The sequence below is a fragment of the Blennius ocellaris genome (genome assembly GCF_963422515.1).
Source record: "Blennius ocellaris genome assembly, chromosome: 3".
Lineage (NCBI taxonomy): Eukaryota > Metazoa > Chordata > Actinopteri > Blenniiformes > Blenniidae > Blennius > Blennius ocellaris.
The window spans coordinates 29,723,708-29,741,580 of record NC_137652.1 but is presented as its reverse complement, the minus strand read 5'-3'; the positions used below and the strand labels follow the sequence as shown (position 1 = coordinate 29,741,580).

Here is a 17,873-nt window from a genome sequence, read left to right as displayed (position 1 = left end):
GAAGATAACATTACAGATTATTAATAACTAGATAGATTGCAATACATTTCATCAGCAGTATGTGTAAAAGCCAGGCATCCTTATTTGACCTTATCAGCTCATGAATTCCACCTTCGGCCGGCCGCTCACCTGTCCTCCCTGATAACATCCACAAAGTGGGCGTCGCTCTTCTGTCGGAAGTTCTTGGCACGCAGCTGGATCAGGGCGGAGTGATCCATGCCTGTGCCCGCCGCCCCGGCGCCTCCAGCCATGCCCAGGCTGGTGCCGGTGCCCGTGCTGGTGCTGGTCTTCTTCTCTTTCTCTTGCAGCATGTCACACAGGGAGCTCTGGCTGGCCCGCACTGGGTCCTCCAGCGGGGGGCTCAGGAGGCCGTTGGCAGCCCTGGGGCTGTGGCCCGGGTCCAACTGATGAGGGAAAAGGTGAAGGAGAGACAGGCAGCAGTTAGATATTCACACCAAAATAAATAAATAAATAAATAAAGTGGCTCAATGCGGAAGAGACAGAGGTGCCAGGGCTGAGTCGCTTCAGTGACAAACGCTTTAAAGGGTCTCAACAAGTATAGTGACACCATTCGCGTGTGTGTGTGTGTGTGTGTGTGTGTGTTGTACCTTGGCACTGCTGGTCTTGTGCTCGTCCTGGCAGCCGTTCAGCACGGCCACATCGTCGCACTGCTCTGTCGGCGGGGAAAGAACCACACTGTGGAAGATGCATGGCGGCTGCAGAGAGGAGAGTACGAGTTAAAAAAGCCGCAAACAGAAACAAACTGTGCAACAATATGACATTGTACACTCATCACAAGCTTCCTGAAGTGATCTGGGCAAAATAATCAGATCCAATTTTGCCCGTTAATTATGTTCAGGGTTCAGGGCATGATGTTGTTCTTTGTAATATTTGGCAAAAACGATCTTAAAAACAAACAGGTGGAAGGTAAAACTATGAAATCGTTTTATTAAAACACACGTTTGTTAGAACGGATGTGTGATAGATAGTAGTAGTAGTTTATTTGGTCAACATGAGGCCACAAAAACAGAAAAGGAAAACAAATAAATAAAAACAAAAAAACAATTTCTGTCAACTTATATTGTTTATGGGACAACATCCTTTTTATCATTTGTGACCGAAGGGTTTAGACTAAACTTAAAGTTGTTTTGTTTAACCTGTACCCAATACAAGTAATGCTTCTATAAGTAAAGCAACAAAACAGAAACGATTAATTCTCAAAACTGAATAGAGTATGATTGATGTCAATTTCAGAGGTGACTTGCTTTACTTTGTCATTCCTAAAAACAAAAACAAAAACACAAACAAATTTGAGCTGTCGTTTAAGGAAACAGTGGATTTTAATTTTGTGATTCCTGAGCTTGATATTTTTCAAAAATAGTGAGCTTAAACCACCTTTTTAAATTTTTTAAGCGTCGTCGTTTTGTTTAAATGATCGTCCAGGTTTTTACTTGAACAAAGGATAATCTTAAGCACTACATTTGCAGACTATAAATAGCACTCTACCTTCTCATACTGGCACAACAGCAGTTATCTACCTTTTGCCTGAGGATTCCAGCAGCTGTTAATATCATCTTATAATGCGAAAAACACCAGGAATCCGGTATGCAGCCAAGCATTAAAGCCTGTGCTGCATGAAAAGATATTGTTCTCCTACACTTTGAAAATCCCTGACACAGTTAAATTAAAAGCTATTTCTCGATTTCAGGCCAAATTAAACACGTCCCCTTTGTCCAAGGGCTTAACAACACCAGAATAGGTTAAAATGTGAAAACAAAATATTAAAATAGAAAACCTAACTATTGAAAGCTCTCCTAAAAAGATCATTAGGACAGTTTGTTCTTGGTTCAGCTGCTTTAGATTTTGACCAAATGCACCTCCTATTTGTATTTCACAATTGAACGTGTCGTCTCTGCTCCCTCCTCTGTACTTGTCTGGTCTCTCTGGACGTCAGCCACCGGTTTGTGGTCTACCTTCTTGGAGCGCGGAGAATTTGTTTTTTTGCTGTGTATTGTTAAATATTTGTTTTTATGAACAACGCCACCACTGGATCTGTTTCTTCCTGTTAAAAATGACACGTTTTGTTGGTTATTTTTGAATTGTACTGGATCACATTGGATTATAACGGCGTGGGCGGTGAGAGTGAATATTATTGATTTAGCTGTGAGCGCTTTTAGATCCACAGCTTGGTTTCGTCTGGGTCCGGAGATGAGCGGCAGTGGAAAATGATATGCCGGTTATTTTACCGAAAAAAATTCATTGAAATTGATGTTTAACGCATTTGTGACTTGATCAGATTTAGAGCCGCTGGACGAAGACATTTTTGAAAGCAAGTCGTCTAATTGCAAGTGAGTCAATCGTCACAAGCAAAGTGAGAGAAGGCCACTCGGTGTGTTCGAAGTCAACCAAGCGTTCGATCACCACCATCAGACCTCCACCCTGGATCTTACGCCAGTCTTATCCGGTGGCTGGTGGGGCAGCAGGGGGGGCGCAGCCTGGGCTCCTCCTGGGATGAGGTCCGGCGTGCGGGGCTGAGGGCACGGGGGCGGACCGACCCCCCCGAAGTCGCCACTGGTCAGCCCCGCCTGGGAACAACCACACTGCACGTCGTGGTCCAGCTTCCTGCCGGAGATCAGGTATGTCCTCATGCCTGGAACGAGGAAGAAGCAGGCAATCAGCTGGTACAAGACGAGAATTCCCAAAATACTGACAAAAGTCACTGTGAAACTTCCTTTTCATAAAGATTCTAGTTTCCTGTTGGACCTTTGAGTGAAGCTGCTGTGTGTTCAGCTCCTCTTAGCCTCTATACGTTCATACATCATCACTAACACCATGTGTTTCTCCTTCTCTCTCCTCTTTGTCCTTTCCTGCAGGACTTTTTTTTTATTTTTTATTAAAAAAACATTTTTAAATGCAATACTCATTCCTATGTGCTCTTACAGAGAAAATAGAAAAGCCCAACATATCCACATGAGCAAGCAGGTTTATTTGCGGCTGTGGAAAGGAAAAACTCCCTCCAACAGAAACCTTTGCACAAACCGGACTCAGAGGTGGCGGCATTCTGCGGACTTGATTATTACAACTTGATCCGAGGCTCCTGGCAATTATCTTCCTGTCCAATATCAACTTGTTTGTTGCTTGCCCTTCTCCTCTGCTCCCCCCCCCTAATGGATGAACTCTGGGGCAGCAGAAACCTTTGCTTTTACTGAGTTTTTTCCTGTTAAAGGAGTTTTTTTCCTCGTTTCCCAGATCAGAGTTACTCTGACCACGTCACCCATTAGAGGCAATCGGTAATATAATTGTAGATTTAGTTTTAAACTTGTACAGACAAAAGCTTGTTGCATAATGACACTGAACAACCAATCAGAGCTGGTGCTTCATTGATGCACACACACGCTGACAACCGGACAGTAATGCAACACTGGGTGTTTCACCAACTATGTTTGCTCATCAGCTTGAGGCTCTCGCCTGTTCATGCTGGTGTGGAGCCAACAAGGAAATACACAAACAGAGGATTAGAGTGGTGGCCCGTCGCCAGCTGCTATCAGGCTGTCCAAACACAGTAACCTGGCTCTTCGCTCAAAAGGCCAAATGTTAACCTTTCTGGACTGGAGACCACCGAAGGGACGACTGGAGACTTTACACCCGGTCTGGGAGTGTTAGTAGATTCTCTACTTCAGTTCTAGTCCCGTCGCTCATGTAAAACACCTTGTTATTTCCGATTTCTTTTTGAATATGTGCCCGTGTATCACTTGTTCATTCAGATTTTAAGCTCTGTGTTTTTCAAACAGTCACACTCCGTTGTGAGAGATAAAGCTCTCAGATATTGTATATCGTATATATTGTATTGCTGCGAAGGCACCTCAACTATGAGTCTGTTCTTCTTAAGATTTCTTTAATTTTAATTAATACGTCTCATTTCGCAGCATCGCTCACTTTCAAAGTGTCGGATAAGAAAGGATGGGCTTTTCTTTTCTTTTTTTTAATAGTAGAAATCAAGATAAAAAGGAACAAAAATGGAAAGTAAAACTATTAATCGCTTAATTAAAACACATTTTTAGAACTCAAATATTTGTATGTGTAAAGATGACAATTGAAATTCAAAGTTGTTTTTAACACAGTAGCAGTTGTGGATTCCGACTATGAAAAGACTCATATCTACTGAAAGTGTGAAAATGGCACAAGAGGAGTTTTCTTGCCAGATATTATTGATTTGCTGAGATTAAACTGGACTGAACTAAAATAGTTCGACAGCTGATGGAGGGGGAGAAAACACGGTGCATGGATGTCAAACAGCAACAGAGAAATATGTCAAACTCTCTGAAATATAACTTTAAACTGTTATTTCAGCTGCATCCTGACACAAGCATTTAACATTGAAGCATGTTCTTTTTTTAAAATATGCGAAAAGCACCTTTATTATACTAATACTATGTTTTCAAATACTTGTGCAGTATTTTAAACCGTAACAGTATGAACTGGACTGTTCAGTCAAGACTCTAAAAATGAAAAAGGTGTAGAAAGACACTGTTGAAAGTCTGAGGGAGGAAAACAATGAAGATCAGATTATTTAACCACAAAAAGGCAGAGTTGTAAAGAAAAGGTGTCAACCTGTCTGCAGGATTAATCAGCATTCGACTTGTGTATGTGAGAGCATGTGGGTGTATTCACCAGATGATTTGCATACATTCACATCATTTATAGCCTCGTTTATTTGAGTCCTTCTCTATTTCGGGCCACTTCCACTTCTTCACTGAACTGAATGTGTTAATCGGGTGACCATTAGAATAAAACACAGCTGTGGTGGCGAAACTGCTTCCATCCTCAAGGTTTCAATTACAATAAACATTGACCGGATTTTCAATCCCGATAGTCTCTGGGAACTTTGGCATGCATACAACAAACTAAAGTCAAATAAAAGCTGCTTTGAAAACATCAAATAAATCAGTTTCTGCAGCTTTGTTGCTGGTTTGACTATTAAAGTGTTTGATTTGCAGTAAAAATGTGTGACATTGAAAGGCTCCCGTCCAAGCGGGCCACAGTGAAACCAGCAGTTGTGAACAAATCTCTCCTGCAGCGTCAATGAAGTGAAAGAGTTAATTTATTTAGAGCCAGTTTTATGCTCAAGGGCCTTATTATTGACTCCCTGGTTTATATGATTTTTTTTTTTACTTAAAAAAGTACATTTATGGACCAAAAGCCTTTGTGTCCAGCAACAAATTGGCACACAGTGAATTAAAATGCTTTCTTCTTGGGTGTCGTGTGCCTGACTGACAAAATGCTGACACGTCACAAAACACAAACATAAAGGAGATCCCAAAAGCAGGCCATGGCCTCCAGGTCGAAGCTGGCGGAGAAGAGAGACACAGATCACCTCGAAGGCCGCCGAGTTTTGGCATGCCATACATAGCACACATTCTTTGTCTGCTTCTATTTCAGGTTTCCAACTTTATCAACAGGACGCTCTCAACTCTAAAACAAACCTTGAATAGTGAGAACGTCTTAACGCCTCAACGCGATGAGAAGATGCTGCTGCCTGGCGGTGGAATGCTCACCACGCCGGAGGAGTACGTTTGGATTTTTCACATCAAAATAAACCGCTTGCTTCATGATGGTGTGATGGTTCTGCTTTGACCAATTAGAGGCCAGCTCCAACAAACTCTCTGAAAGGCATTCTGGGTAAAAAGAGCTGTGAACTGCTGCTCTACGACATCATGACACTGTTTGCATGGAGTTGGTGGTGTATTGATCTTTTCGTGCTGTGTGGCGGCGACACCGGGAACAACAAAGTGACACCATCAGCACTGGAGGGTCTGGGTGTATGGGGTTATATATTTGTGCCAAAATTCTGAGCGAGCGATGGGAAAATTTGAGCGCAAAAAAATTAATTGTGCAAGCACACTAATAACATTTTGAGGAAATGTTTAAATTGCGCAAAGACAAACTTGAGATTGCGCGCTCAGATTCTTCCTCTGCGCTCAACCTCTCTCTCTCTCTCTCGCTCAACCTCTCTCTCTCTCGCGCGCTCAACCTCTCTCTCGCGCTCAACCTCTCTCTCTCTCGCGCTCAACCTCTCTCTCTCTCTCGCTCAACCTCTCTCTCTCTCTCGCGCTCAACCTCTCTCTCTCGCGCTCAACCTCTCTCTCTCTCGCGCTCAACCTCTCTCTCTCGCGCTCAACCTCTCTCTCTCGCGCTCAACCTCTCTCTCTCTCTCGCGCTCAACCTCTCTCTCTCTCGCGCTCAACCTCTCTCTCTCGCGCTCAACCTCTCTCTCTCTCGCGCTCAACCTCTCTCTCTCTCGCGCTCAACCTCTCTCTCTCTCGCTCGCTCAAATCTCTCCACCTCCGCTCAAGTCCTGCTGTGCGCTCGCTCAAAATGTGCAAAGCCCAAATGTGACAGACACGGTTGTCCACCAATCACAGAAATTTGGGGCGGGCATTGAACTCTGATTGGTTGCTTCGGTTTCTGGAAGTGCCTCATAACCAACGAAGAAGAAAAAGAAGAAGAAGAGGGAAAAACAAACTGCGAGGGAAAACATGTTGTAATCCAGGATCATTATCTTTAGTTTTCCTTATTTCTGTTTTCCTTCGCAGTTTGTTTTTCCCTCTTCTTCTTCTTTTTCTTCTTCGTTGGTTATGAGGCACTTCCAGAATCCAGAAGTAACCAATCAGAGTTCAACGCCCGCCCCAAATTTCTGTGATTGGTGGACAACCGTGTCTGTCACATTTGGGCTTTGCACATTTTGAGCGAGCGCACAGCAGGACTTGAGCGGACCTGGAGAGATTTGAGCGAGCGAGAGAGAGAGAGAGGTTGAGCGCGAGAGAGAGAGAGAGGTTGAGCGCGAGAGAGAGAGAGAGGTCGAGCACGCAGAGGAAGAATCTGAGCGCAGAAATTATTTTTGAGCGCGCAATCTCAAGTTTGTCTTTGCGCAATTTAAATATTTCCTCAAAATGTTATTAGTGTGCTTGCACAATTAATTTTTTTGCGCTCAAATTTTCCCATCGCTCGCTCAGAATTTTGGCACAAATATAACCCCATATGGGTGCAGCTCGTAGTCAACGATTCACCATACAATCCATCTGGGGACGACCTCAGGTACTACAACCACCATCCTGGATACACAGAAAAACACTACAACACGTAGTGGTACACCTCAGCAGACAAATCATAGCTTTCAAGTATGACTGTGACCTTTTGTCATTTGCGTTACATCATATATCATATAACATAGTGTGCACTTTTTATAAGTTGCACTTCAGAGTGAAAACACAACATTCATGTGCTGTTATACAGAAATTTATTGTAATTGAAATTGTTTTCTGGAAAACTTTAATAGGTGACAGATGCATAGACACTTTATGTGGGAATTAATGAAGATAGCTCTGAAATTTGGTTCAGTTAATATTTAATTTTAAAAAATGTCATAATTTTTTTTTCTCACTATACCGTGTTTATTGTGCATTTATTATTATTGTTATGCTTTGGATATGTTCCTTGACACTGAAATATTGAGAAAAAAATATAACTAACTCAAATTCACACCCAGAAAACCAAACTACTTGGAAAAAAAAAACTACAAGTAAGAACATACAAATTGCATTGGAGGAGGAGGAGGAGGAGGGGGAGGAGGAGGAGGCGGAGGAAGAGGAGGAAGAGGAAGAAGAAGAAGAGTACTTCATTAAGTACACCACAGTACAGCTTCAGAATCAATAAAAAAAATTATTTTTAAACTAATGCTACTTTTCTGAGTCCATCCAGCTTCCAAACCTATTGATCAACCCAGGATGAGTAAAGCAGAAAACAAAACCAGTTGGTGCAAACTGCAGTTTGTCAACTCTCCATCAGAAAGCCCCAACTGGACATGTTGTGAACCACACACTACTGCTTCGGTTTCTATTTCAGTTTCTTTTTACTCTCCATCTTTTTCCCTCATTTCATTCGATTCTTATAATTGGTTTCATCGTTGAAAAAAGTATGACTCAAATCACAGCAGCTGAAAGCACAATAAACCGAATGCAAAAGAGACACTTTTGAGTTTTGCGCCAGAGCAACAGCAGACTATCCCTAGAGTCCAGTAGATTCCTCTTCTCCCGTTGAATGTTTGCTGCTCAGGACGACTGATCCAAATCAAGACCATTCCAGGTGTTTTCAAGGCCGAGTGACACATAATATTTTCACACTGACCAAACAATCCTCCGGCTTCTGTGGTCCTGTGTGAAAGTGTCTGCGCTCGCTGTCGTCTCACAAACTCACTTGTTCATTCAACTCCAACTCATCGCATTTAGGAAAAACTAAGAAATAAATACTACGATTTAATGAACTGAAAAAGTGTTTGTTTAGTTGCTCTCTGCTACAGCAAGTGGGAGGCACTTCCTGTTGGAATCGGGAACCAAACCCAGGTGTAAAATAAACTGATTTATTTCTTGCCGTCTTTATTTTCAATTAATCCAACTGAGTTTATCTGAAGAGTGCAGCTTTACAAGAGGCCAAATGTTGGTTTGTTACAGCAAAGTCCAAACCAATAGATGCAAACAGACCCCTGAGATGGAGTATTAAGAGCTGACACAATCAATCAATCAATCAATCAATCAATCAATCAATCAATCAATCAATCAATCAATCAATCAAGCAACACAACCATGAATAGAGAGGAAGTGGAGCTGAGTTGTCACATTCCACATGTACACTCGAAGACCACACACACACACACACACACACACACACACACACACACACACACACACACACACACCGAGGGACTGTTTAAAAACATTTTTCATACAAACAGACACAGATGACTTGGTGGGACAGAAATGACTGAAACATGCACTCCACTGCTCCTCAGCTCTTATGTAATAACTCACCCATAAATGCCAGTGAATGATTGCACAGCTTTGCATAACCCCCCTCCGACACACACACGCACACACACACACACACGCACACACACACACACACACACACACACACACCAATACATGTGCCCACACAAGCAGACCCAGGCCGTCTCGCGGTGTCTTTTAACCAAATATTTCAAACGGCCCCCAGAGGATCGCTTCAGCCCAGACTCTTCCTGACAAATGACCTTTGACCTCATGGTAGCTTCTGACCACATGATCAAAACCATCTCCAGTGACCCGCGGGGTCACACACAGCAGAAGGCAGGACTTGTGTGTGACTGTGAAAGGAGAGCAGGGAGAGAGGAGGGACATTAAAAAGAGCTTTAAGGATGGAAGCTTGATGCAGGTGGCGGCGGGAGCCCATGACCTTTACACCCTTTAAGATTCATTTGACTTTACTCCCTCATTCCTCACTTTCATCTCGCCACTTGAAACGGTCAGAAAACAAAACTCTGGCACTAAAAATAGACTTCACCTTGTTTTTCTTCTCCACAGTCTCTCTTTTCTGACACTTTGCTCAAGTCTTCTTTCCTTTTGCCTCGTTGAACTCTGCCCATCTCCACTGCCGTACTGTCTCTGCTACTATCTTATCCTGCTGTGCAACCATCTGTCTTTCACTTAAACTTTCTCCCACTGCTCCCCCCCACCCCTCTCCCCTCCTCCTCTACCCTCCAGTTTTCTCCCTGGTCACTGGCGGGTCTTGAGAACTCGACTCGACAATAGCAGAAGCCTCCATATTTGGACACGCTGATGGAACTGGGGGAAGACGCTCCCACACGGTCCTCCTTCAAACACCCTCCCATCCATTCATCCCTCCTCCCTTCTCTCTTCTGTGCCACCAGTTTAGCCCATGGAGTCCCAGACGTGCTCCGTCTTCTTCCTCACTTTTCCCTTTGTAAAGTCAGAAAATGTCCGTACTGCAGGGATTCAGCAAAAACGTCTGATGGGTCACTGAACGTCGCTGCTCCATGCTTTTGTGTCAGAACGCAAACGGTCCAATATGGATAAATAGTGATCAAGGAATTGATCGACCTACAATGATTTTTAAATGTCTAAAATGAAAAAGTCTCTCATGGATTTTGATAAACTGCAGAAATAGAGTTTGTTTGGCTTTGATTGAGAGATGAAAAGTATAGAACTAAAATGTTTTGTGGCCATGATGTCACCAGGTTTACAGAGTGATTCTCACCACAGGAGCAAAAATGTCTGTCACATTACAACAAGCACGGGGAGTGGTCTTCCAGCAGTCTAAACACATTTCCGGTTAATTGGTGATGATAAAAGTGAACGTGTGTGATTTTACATGGATGTTTCATCCCGAAGACACATCAAGGCATTGTGTGCCAGCTCCAGCCATATTCCTGATAAGTGCATCGAACACGCTGGAGAGGTCGACCACTACGTGGGGAACAATCACCCAAATCCACACTTTTACCTGCGAGCAACTTAAGTTCACCTCAATCAACCTCATGTACACGTTTCTGAATTGTGACAGGAAGCTGATGTTCCTGGAAACAACCGCAGAAAGAGAGTACTTGCAAAAAAAAAGCCTGGAATCAAACTCCATTATTCCAACACAGACATGAAATAAGACATTCTTGATGCATTTCAGCAGGGTAAGTATTATACAGAAGAGCTCCAAAGAGAAATTGTCACCTCAAGTTTTCGTATCAAGGACAAAAAGGGAAATGTGAGCCACGTATGAGGAAGCAGAATGCCGATCTATCAAGAGGACGACCGCTGCCGTTCTGACATGATTCATGCTGAAACTCTTTACTGAAAAAGCATGTCACACGTGAAAACTAGCTGGTGAAATATGTTAACAAATCCTTGTTTCCCTGTTCATTCCTCACATGTTTATGGAGGCTCTTCCTTCGTTGGGGTCCGACCAGGGAGCTCTGAGGCTGACAGGAGAAGTGACGCACTCCGACTGCCACTGCGTCACTCCCATAACACACACACACACACACACACACACACACACACACACACACACACACACACACACACACACACACACACACACACACAGCTGCCAAAAAGACATTTCAGTGTTTCAGTCCACCAACTCCTGCGTTTCTCTCAGGAAGGCTGCTGCTCAGCGGCAGAGGACAGGAAGTGACCCGGTGTCTGATGACGAGGTGCACGCCTTTTATTGTCGGCACATATTCATTCTAACACGTTCATCCGTTGACCGTTGACAGAAGTGAAGCATAACTTCGGACATATTTAGCAAATATCTTCCCTTTTTTTTGGTGAAACATTTCAGTGTGGATTGTTGACGTCTCGCTTGAGTGAATCGTCACGCTGCAACGAATCCAGCATGCTTTCATTAATCAGACATTCATTTAGTGCTCACACACGCACGCAAGCACACACACACACACACACACACACACACACACCGGAGCCCAACTGTGGGAAATCCTCGAGAAAGGGTCACATGACCAGAAACTATGCTTTTTCTTCTTTTTCTCACCTTCCTTTAAACAACAACACAGTTTTTCATGGACCACCAAAGCAACAGACATTTAGAAGCTGTTCTCAGTAAAACGTCACAGAAACATGTTTGATTTTCGGCCACTTCGTCACCGTAAAAAAAACAAAAAAAAACATGCACTGTAGGTGTGAATGTGAGAGTTTGCCCTGTGATGGATTGACCTCATCCCTGCCTTCCTGTTGGAGAAATGCTGGATTAATGCCACAAAGTCTCAAATTGGTTGGATGTGTTTTTAGGTATCAATTCATCCATTCCATAATCAAGGAACTCTTCTTCTTTGACTTTTGTGCTTTTGACTTCTGCCACTGTGGAAAGCAGACATGCAGTAAATAAGTCAAGTCATCAAAATATTTTCATATTAAAAGCATAATTTTGTGAATTACTCACAATGAGCAGCACTTTTCTTTTTGATGATCTTGACTTTGCAGAGCATGAATGAACAGTGTAGGGAAACGTACATTATTGCAGTTCTATCAGTCTCCAGAATATTGCACATGTTGACGTCGTGATTTCAAGACTAGGAAGACAAGGAATAAAATCTACACCTTCTTCCAAACCATTACTTTATATTGAGCACAGTCTTAATTTTCTTCTAAGCCTGTCTAAGCCTAAACACATAAGGTTTGTGATTGCCTAAATCTCATCCTCATTCTCACACAGACAATAAACTTGGTTTGGCTCTCGCTCCTCTGAGCAGCTTGGCCACATGAACGTGTGCGAAGGAAACTCATGGATCTTTTAGTAGGCTTGATGCCACCGAAATATCTATTATTCAGACCAGCCGTTTAAACGCAACGGTGCTCCGGCAAACTGAAGTCACACACGCACGCACACACACACACATTTGCTCCACCACCCAGTCACACACTAGGATTGAGGAGTTGAGCTCTGCCATCCAGACGCTGCAGGAGCTGGTCAATCAGTAACATTGCGACGGGCCTTTGTCCCCAGGAAGTGACTTATTCTGACACTCCAGCAGGTTGATTAGCAGCAGGTAAACGGTGTGACTGTGTGAACGACACGGCGCTTCTCTAGAAGAATAGCATTGCAAAAGTTAAAAATAAATACTGAGTGTCTGAATTGCTGCTTTCAAAAAGACCCCGACGTCTCGAGGCTTGACCTCAAGTCACATCCGACGTTTGAATGATATCGCCAAACTCTTATCTCGTCCAAATTGCGCGGTTCGGAAATAAAAGGATTCTGCCAACAAAACGTGGGTCTCATTGTGAATTTCCACATGCTTTTAGAGTATACGCAACCCAGCTTTATCAGTTTCTGTGTTGAAATATTGACCGTGCATTCACACTTGCCGTGTTTGGTTTTCGTCAAAGCTGCTTTTTGAAATTGGCTTTCCTTCACCCGCCTGCAACGTCACTGCTTGCTTTTTACATTGGAGGAGGCAGCTGAGTTTTTTTTTCTCAGTCTGCATAGTTCATGTTGTTCATGTTACTTTAACCATTCAAATAAAAAGCAGGCTTTACACTAAACACCAATATTCATGATGAATGAACAGTTTTGAACAAGATGCTTACATCTAGAGTTGAGTGACGTTTGCTTCATTTGTGGAGAATGCAAAGTTCTGTGTTCAAATCTCCATTATAAGAAAACAAAACTTGCAGCAAAATACAAGAAGTTGACTGTGCAGAGTGGAAAATTATCTTCCCGAACTTATGCAGCATGCAGGTTTTTATGAGAAGACTGAAATTGAGCAGAATTGAGTTGAACTTGTAGCACTCGTCCCCCACCCTTGCACTAATGGCCTCATGTAAAAACACAAAATATTAAGGTCTGAACGAAGCACAGATCTTATATCTACTTAATCCAGATTATCTTTGTGGGGAATGGAGTCCATACAGGATGAACATCAGTCTCCAGACCACTGCAGGGCTAACACACACAACACCACAGGCACAGTGTCTGCACCACAAGGATCTTCTTCAGTATGTTCAACTGCTACTGCTTTCAGTTTAGCTCTACTTTGTTTAAAAGCAATCATGATGCCGGCCTGTCACACGGTTCTATTTGAAAAATAAACCAAACAGACGAGACTGACTGATTCCATCGACAGAGCTACAACACTCCACTGAACTATTGCATGGCCTCCTGTGATCATGTTTCCTGATCAGACTTTACACAAACACAAAGATCGACGACTGAATAAACATATATGAGCGGGACCTTTGACTGAACTTCAGTTTTTACACGCAGACACAGGATATGCTGGACAAACCACCACTGGCATAATGCGAGCTGGTGACTCATATGATTCAATTATAATCACAGAAATTAACCACGACCAAAAATAGCCAGGCGTATTGCACAGAGACATGTCAGAAGTGTGTGTGTGTGTGTGTGTGTGTGTGTGTGTGTGTGTGTGTGTGTGTGTGTGTGTGTGTGTGTGTGTGTGTGTGATCAGACTGCGACAGGGTGAGGCACGCTTATCAACAATAAACACACACACACACACACACACACACACACTTCTGACTCAGCACATTCTCGCGCAATAGAAATGACAAACCTCTGGTGAAACATGTGGGATGTGTGAATAAAAGAAAGCGGATTAGACGACTGTGTGGGAGAGAGGCTGCGTAAATATCACCGAGGATCTGATGTGGCACGAGTACTCGCATTCTTTACTTGAGTAGAAATACAGCTGCAGAGAGACGCTTTACTCAACCGAAAGTCAAAGAAAATAGTCGATATTTTTTTAACTGATTCATTAAGCCTTTTAAAGACCTTTTGGTGAAGACGGTGGTGGAGGGGGGGGGGTCAGATGGGGGTCAGATGTCGGGATGCACAGACGTCTACACATCAAATGTAGTTGTTGTACGACGATGTTTGTCAGGGTGGATTCAGCAGTAATCACGAACACAAATGAGTCAGAAACCAGCAAATATTTCTCCAAAAAATAAAAACAAAAACAGGTGTAACAAGCAGAAATGCAATAATGACCAATAAAAAAGATTTTCCCAAAACTCCAGAAAACCTTAAAAAAAAATTTGATTTATTTCCAAGAAAGTAATGCCTATTTATGTACTATTCATTACTCGTTGCAGTTATTACATTGTGAAAGATGTTTTTGGTACTGTACTACCTCAATCATGCAATAACTTATTACATTACAATACACTAACATTATTATGATTATGGATCAAATATCAAATTACAAAAGGCCAATATTACATTATTGGCCATTATAAAAAGTAAAAAAATCAAGAGGGTAAGAGATATGATGTAATCCAATGTTGTTACAGGGAAATCGGACTTGTGGCTCCAGAACTTCTGACCTCCTGTTTGTTCATTACGTTCCGACTGGAATTGTTAAATTAAGATTTACTGTGTGGCAGACACAGAGAGCATTACTGCTAATAGAATTAGGATGTACTTAATAGAATATTACAGGAGAACATTTTGTAGGTCCACTGCCATCAGTATTGAAGGTCAGACGGAGCTGCATTAATAAAGCTTCCTCATCTGTGAAATGTCATTTTTCCTCCAAAAAAAATGGGAGTTTTAAAAATAATTAAGTTTGCATTGCAAAAAAAAAAGTGCTGTAATTCAGAATAAACTAATCCAAGAAATGTAATTGAATTAATGTGATGAAACAATGTTTGAGTCTGTATCTGGTCCACCATTTGTTAGGATAACTTTCATAAACATACAATGTTCAAAAACGATGTTTCAAAATAAGTTTCATTCAAATGAAGGGATTCAAAAAAAATTAAAAAGACTATTATGATCACAAATTGACATATGTGTCCTGTCTCAGTCTGTCCTACTCGGAGTAAACAAGCCTGCAATGGAAGAACATGCAAACTGAAGACATAGAAAAGCCCAGCAAGAGACTGTCCTTATGCTCCTTAATCTTCTCTTTGTGGACGTTGTGCGTTTACATTTACAGGTTTTTGTCGAGCTGTAGTGAAGGTAGAGAAACCCTCTCACAACATAACTTGAGTTTAATGGCTCTAAAGTTTTGCTTTGCACGAGGGCTGGACCAAACAATACATTTAATCGATTTATCAAATTTGCAGCTAAATTTGCAAATTCACGTTTTTTCAACCAGTTTTTTGGCATTTTTCACGTTCTGTTCTTCTGTTCCTTGTGGGTTTCCGTAGTTTCTGTTGCAGTTTTGCTTAAACCCGGTTAAAGCACCTCAGTTACTTTCTATTTTGAGATTGTTTATATGTATAGCTATGGATGTTTAGGTCTGTGGACAATCAGCAATAAAGTTGCTCTTTTGACAACATATGTGATGTCTGCAGGCATTTTTAAGTGCATTGAGAAAAAAAATCTAAAATCGAATCAAAACTTGAATTTTTCTCTTTTTTTTGGAGGCCAAGTCGCCCAGCCCTATTTTTCACTTTTCACATCTGAAAGCTCAAATTCTTTATCTTTTTTGTTTTCGTAAAAACAAGTGTACTTCTGCAACTGTGGCTGAGAAAGGCACAGAGATTCCTGCATGAATCCTAAGTGATGATTAAAATCTCACATTTTGGAAGCGCTTGTGGCTCCAGTCTGGGAGCAGCTGGCCATCAATCACAGTTCACCTCTGAACCTGCAGCTTCACTGAGCAGCAGTCAGAGACGAGAAGATAAAGCAGAACCCCGGAGACAAGCGTCAGCTCCTAACCAAATAGAAGACTTCTAACATCTAATGCAGTCAGAACCCAGAAGAAGAGGAGAAGTGTGAGCGACATGGACCACGGCAAGCTTTAAATCAGCGTCTGCAGTCTGCAATCGCCACTCAGTTATAAATCTCTGTGTTTACACTAGACGTGTGTCTCTGTGTATCTACGGCACAGAGACTTGGATCAGTCATTGTGTTTTTACTTCCTGGTTGTCTTATCTCTATTATAAAACAGACAAACACACGCTTTGCTTAACAAGCCAGCGCAGCTCACACTGGAAGCCGGGATTTGAGATGAGAGGCAATTATTATTATGCAGCACAAAAAGAGAGCAAACACATGGCTGCCCGCCTCTGCCTCCTCTTCTTTACACCGTCTGCAACCAGAACAGAGCCAGGAGCGAAATAGCAGCAGAAACACCGACAAGTGAACATACACCTGAAACACTTTCACCAACCTCCGGCCATAAAGTTGATCAATTTATGACTTTTTTGTGATTTGTTTTGAGATCTTGTAGAGAGACAGTTGCTTGATGCAAATGACCTAAATATTTAAATGGATGGTATCAATCACTGATGTCAGTGAGGAATTTTTTCTCATCAGACAAGAAATTAATCACCGAAAACTCCTTGGTTACAGGAGACTTTCAGACTTGTTTTAACATGACTGTGGTAGTGATAACACTGACAATGAGCTCAGTTCAAGTGTCCCGGGAAACCGTGGCAGTGAGGCAAGGCAGCGTGAAGCTTCCCAGGAGGGCAGCAGCCCCCCCCCCCCCAGGTCCAGGCTGCCGCCGGCCCTTCTAGATCATAGAGCTTGACCCAGAAGTGTCATCAGACAAAAGACCGGCGGCCAAAACTTCGACAACGCTGAGCTGAGATATCAGAGATACAAAAAAAACATGCACAGGCAGAACATGTGAACTCCACACGGAGCCCCACCTCCACGGCAGGACTGGCTTCCTTTGAGCAAACCACTGCACCCCCCAACATCTTCTGTGAGCTGGTGGTGCTTCTCCCCTTTCTTTAGTCCGTGTGTGTTCATACTCAAACTAAACTGTTTTCCTCAAAGTTGGCCCAACCTGCTCGTTTGGTTTTTAACTGCGTCGTTCCTCCTCCAGCAAACAGGCCAGATTCACAGACAGACATACACTAACAGCAATTGCATTAGGATTTACTTTAATCCAACTAAATCTCACAAATGAGGTTTGTGAACCCCTCCCCGCTTCACCGCCAGGGAACAAGTAGTACATTCTAATGTGTTTCTGAGCCCGACTGTTCTGCAGGTTTTCAAAAAGGATCAAGAGTGATACCCTGAACCGAAAGGCTGTATAATCTTTTGTCACCTGCAGACACAAAGCAGTGATGTAACGTAAGGTAAGAGGAGGTATCTGGATAGACCTCGGTCTCTTTTGGTTGACTGAAGTTGATCTGATCTATTGAGACACATCGAATCTGAACATTGCTGGAGGTCACTGCTGCTTTTGGAATGACTGTACTTCCAACTTATAAGGTCATCGATCATCAAAACACACACACACACACACACACACACACACACACACACACACACACACACACACACACACACACACACACACACACACACACACACTGTCTGAATCATCAGACATTTATCCTCTATTACAGGAAAATAAATGCTGAGAATTTCATGTGGAAATTCCCTAAAAATGTCCCATTATTTGGTAATGCTTAAGAAATTAATGAAAAATGAGCCTTTGACACGTGATGAATTGTGGGTAATTGTTGAGGTAACAATTGGGTCTTACTGTGAAACGCCGATCGTCGGTTATCTGAGCGCAGCACTGCTATTAGTACAGAGAC

General features: G+C 42.6%; 1 protein-coding gene across 1 annotated transcript in view; it reads right to left on the bottom strand.

Moving 5' to 3' along the window:
- Positions 1 to 17,873, bottom strand: part of LOC308148905 (adenylate cyclase 9) — a 46,300-nt gene that overhangs the window by 18,991 nt on the left and 9,436 nt on the right. The window contains exons 2-4 of the mRNA XM_080520464.1: positions 2,451 to 2,650; positions 609 to 716; positions 130 to 404 (exon numbers count right to left, since the gene is read on the bottom strand). Of these exons, the coding sequence (XP_080376590.1) occupies positions 130 to 404; positions 609 to 716; positions 2,451 to 2,650 (583 nt within the window). The remainder of the gene's footprint in view (positions 1 to 129; positions 405 to 608; positions 717 to 2,450; positions 2,651 to 17,873) is intronic.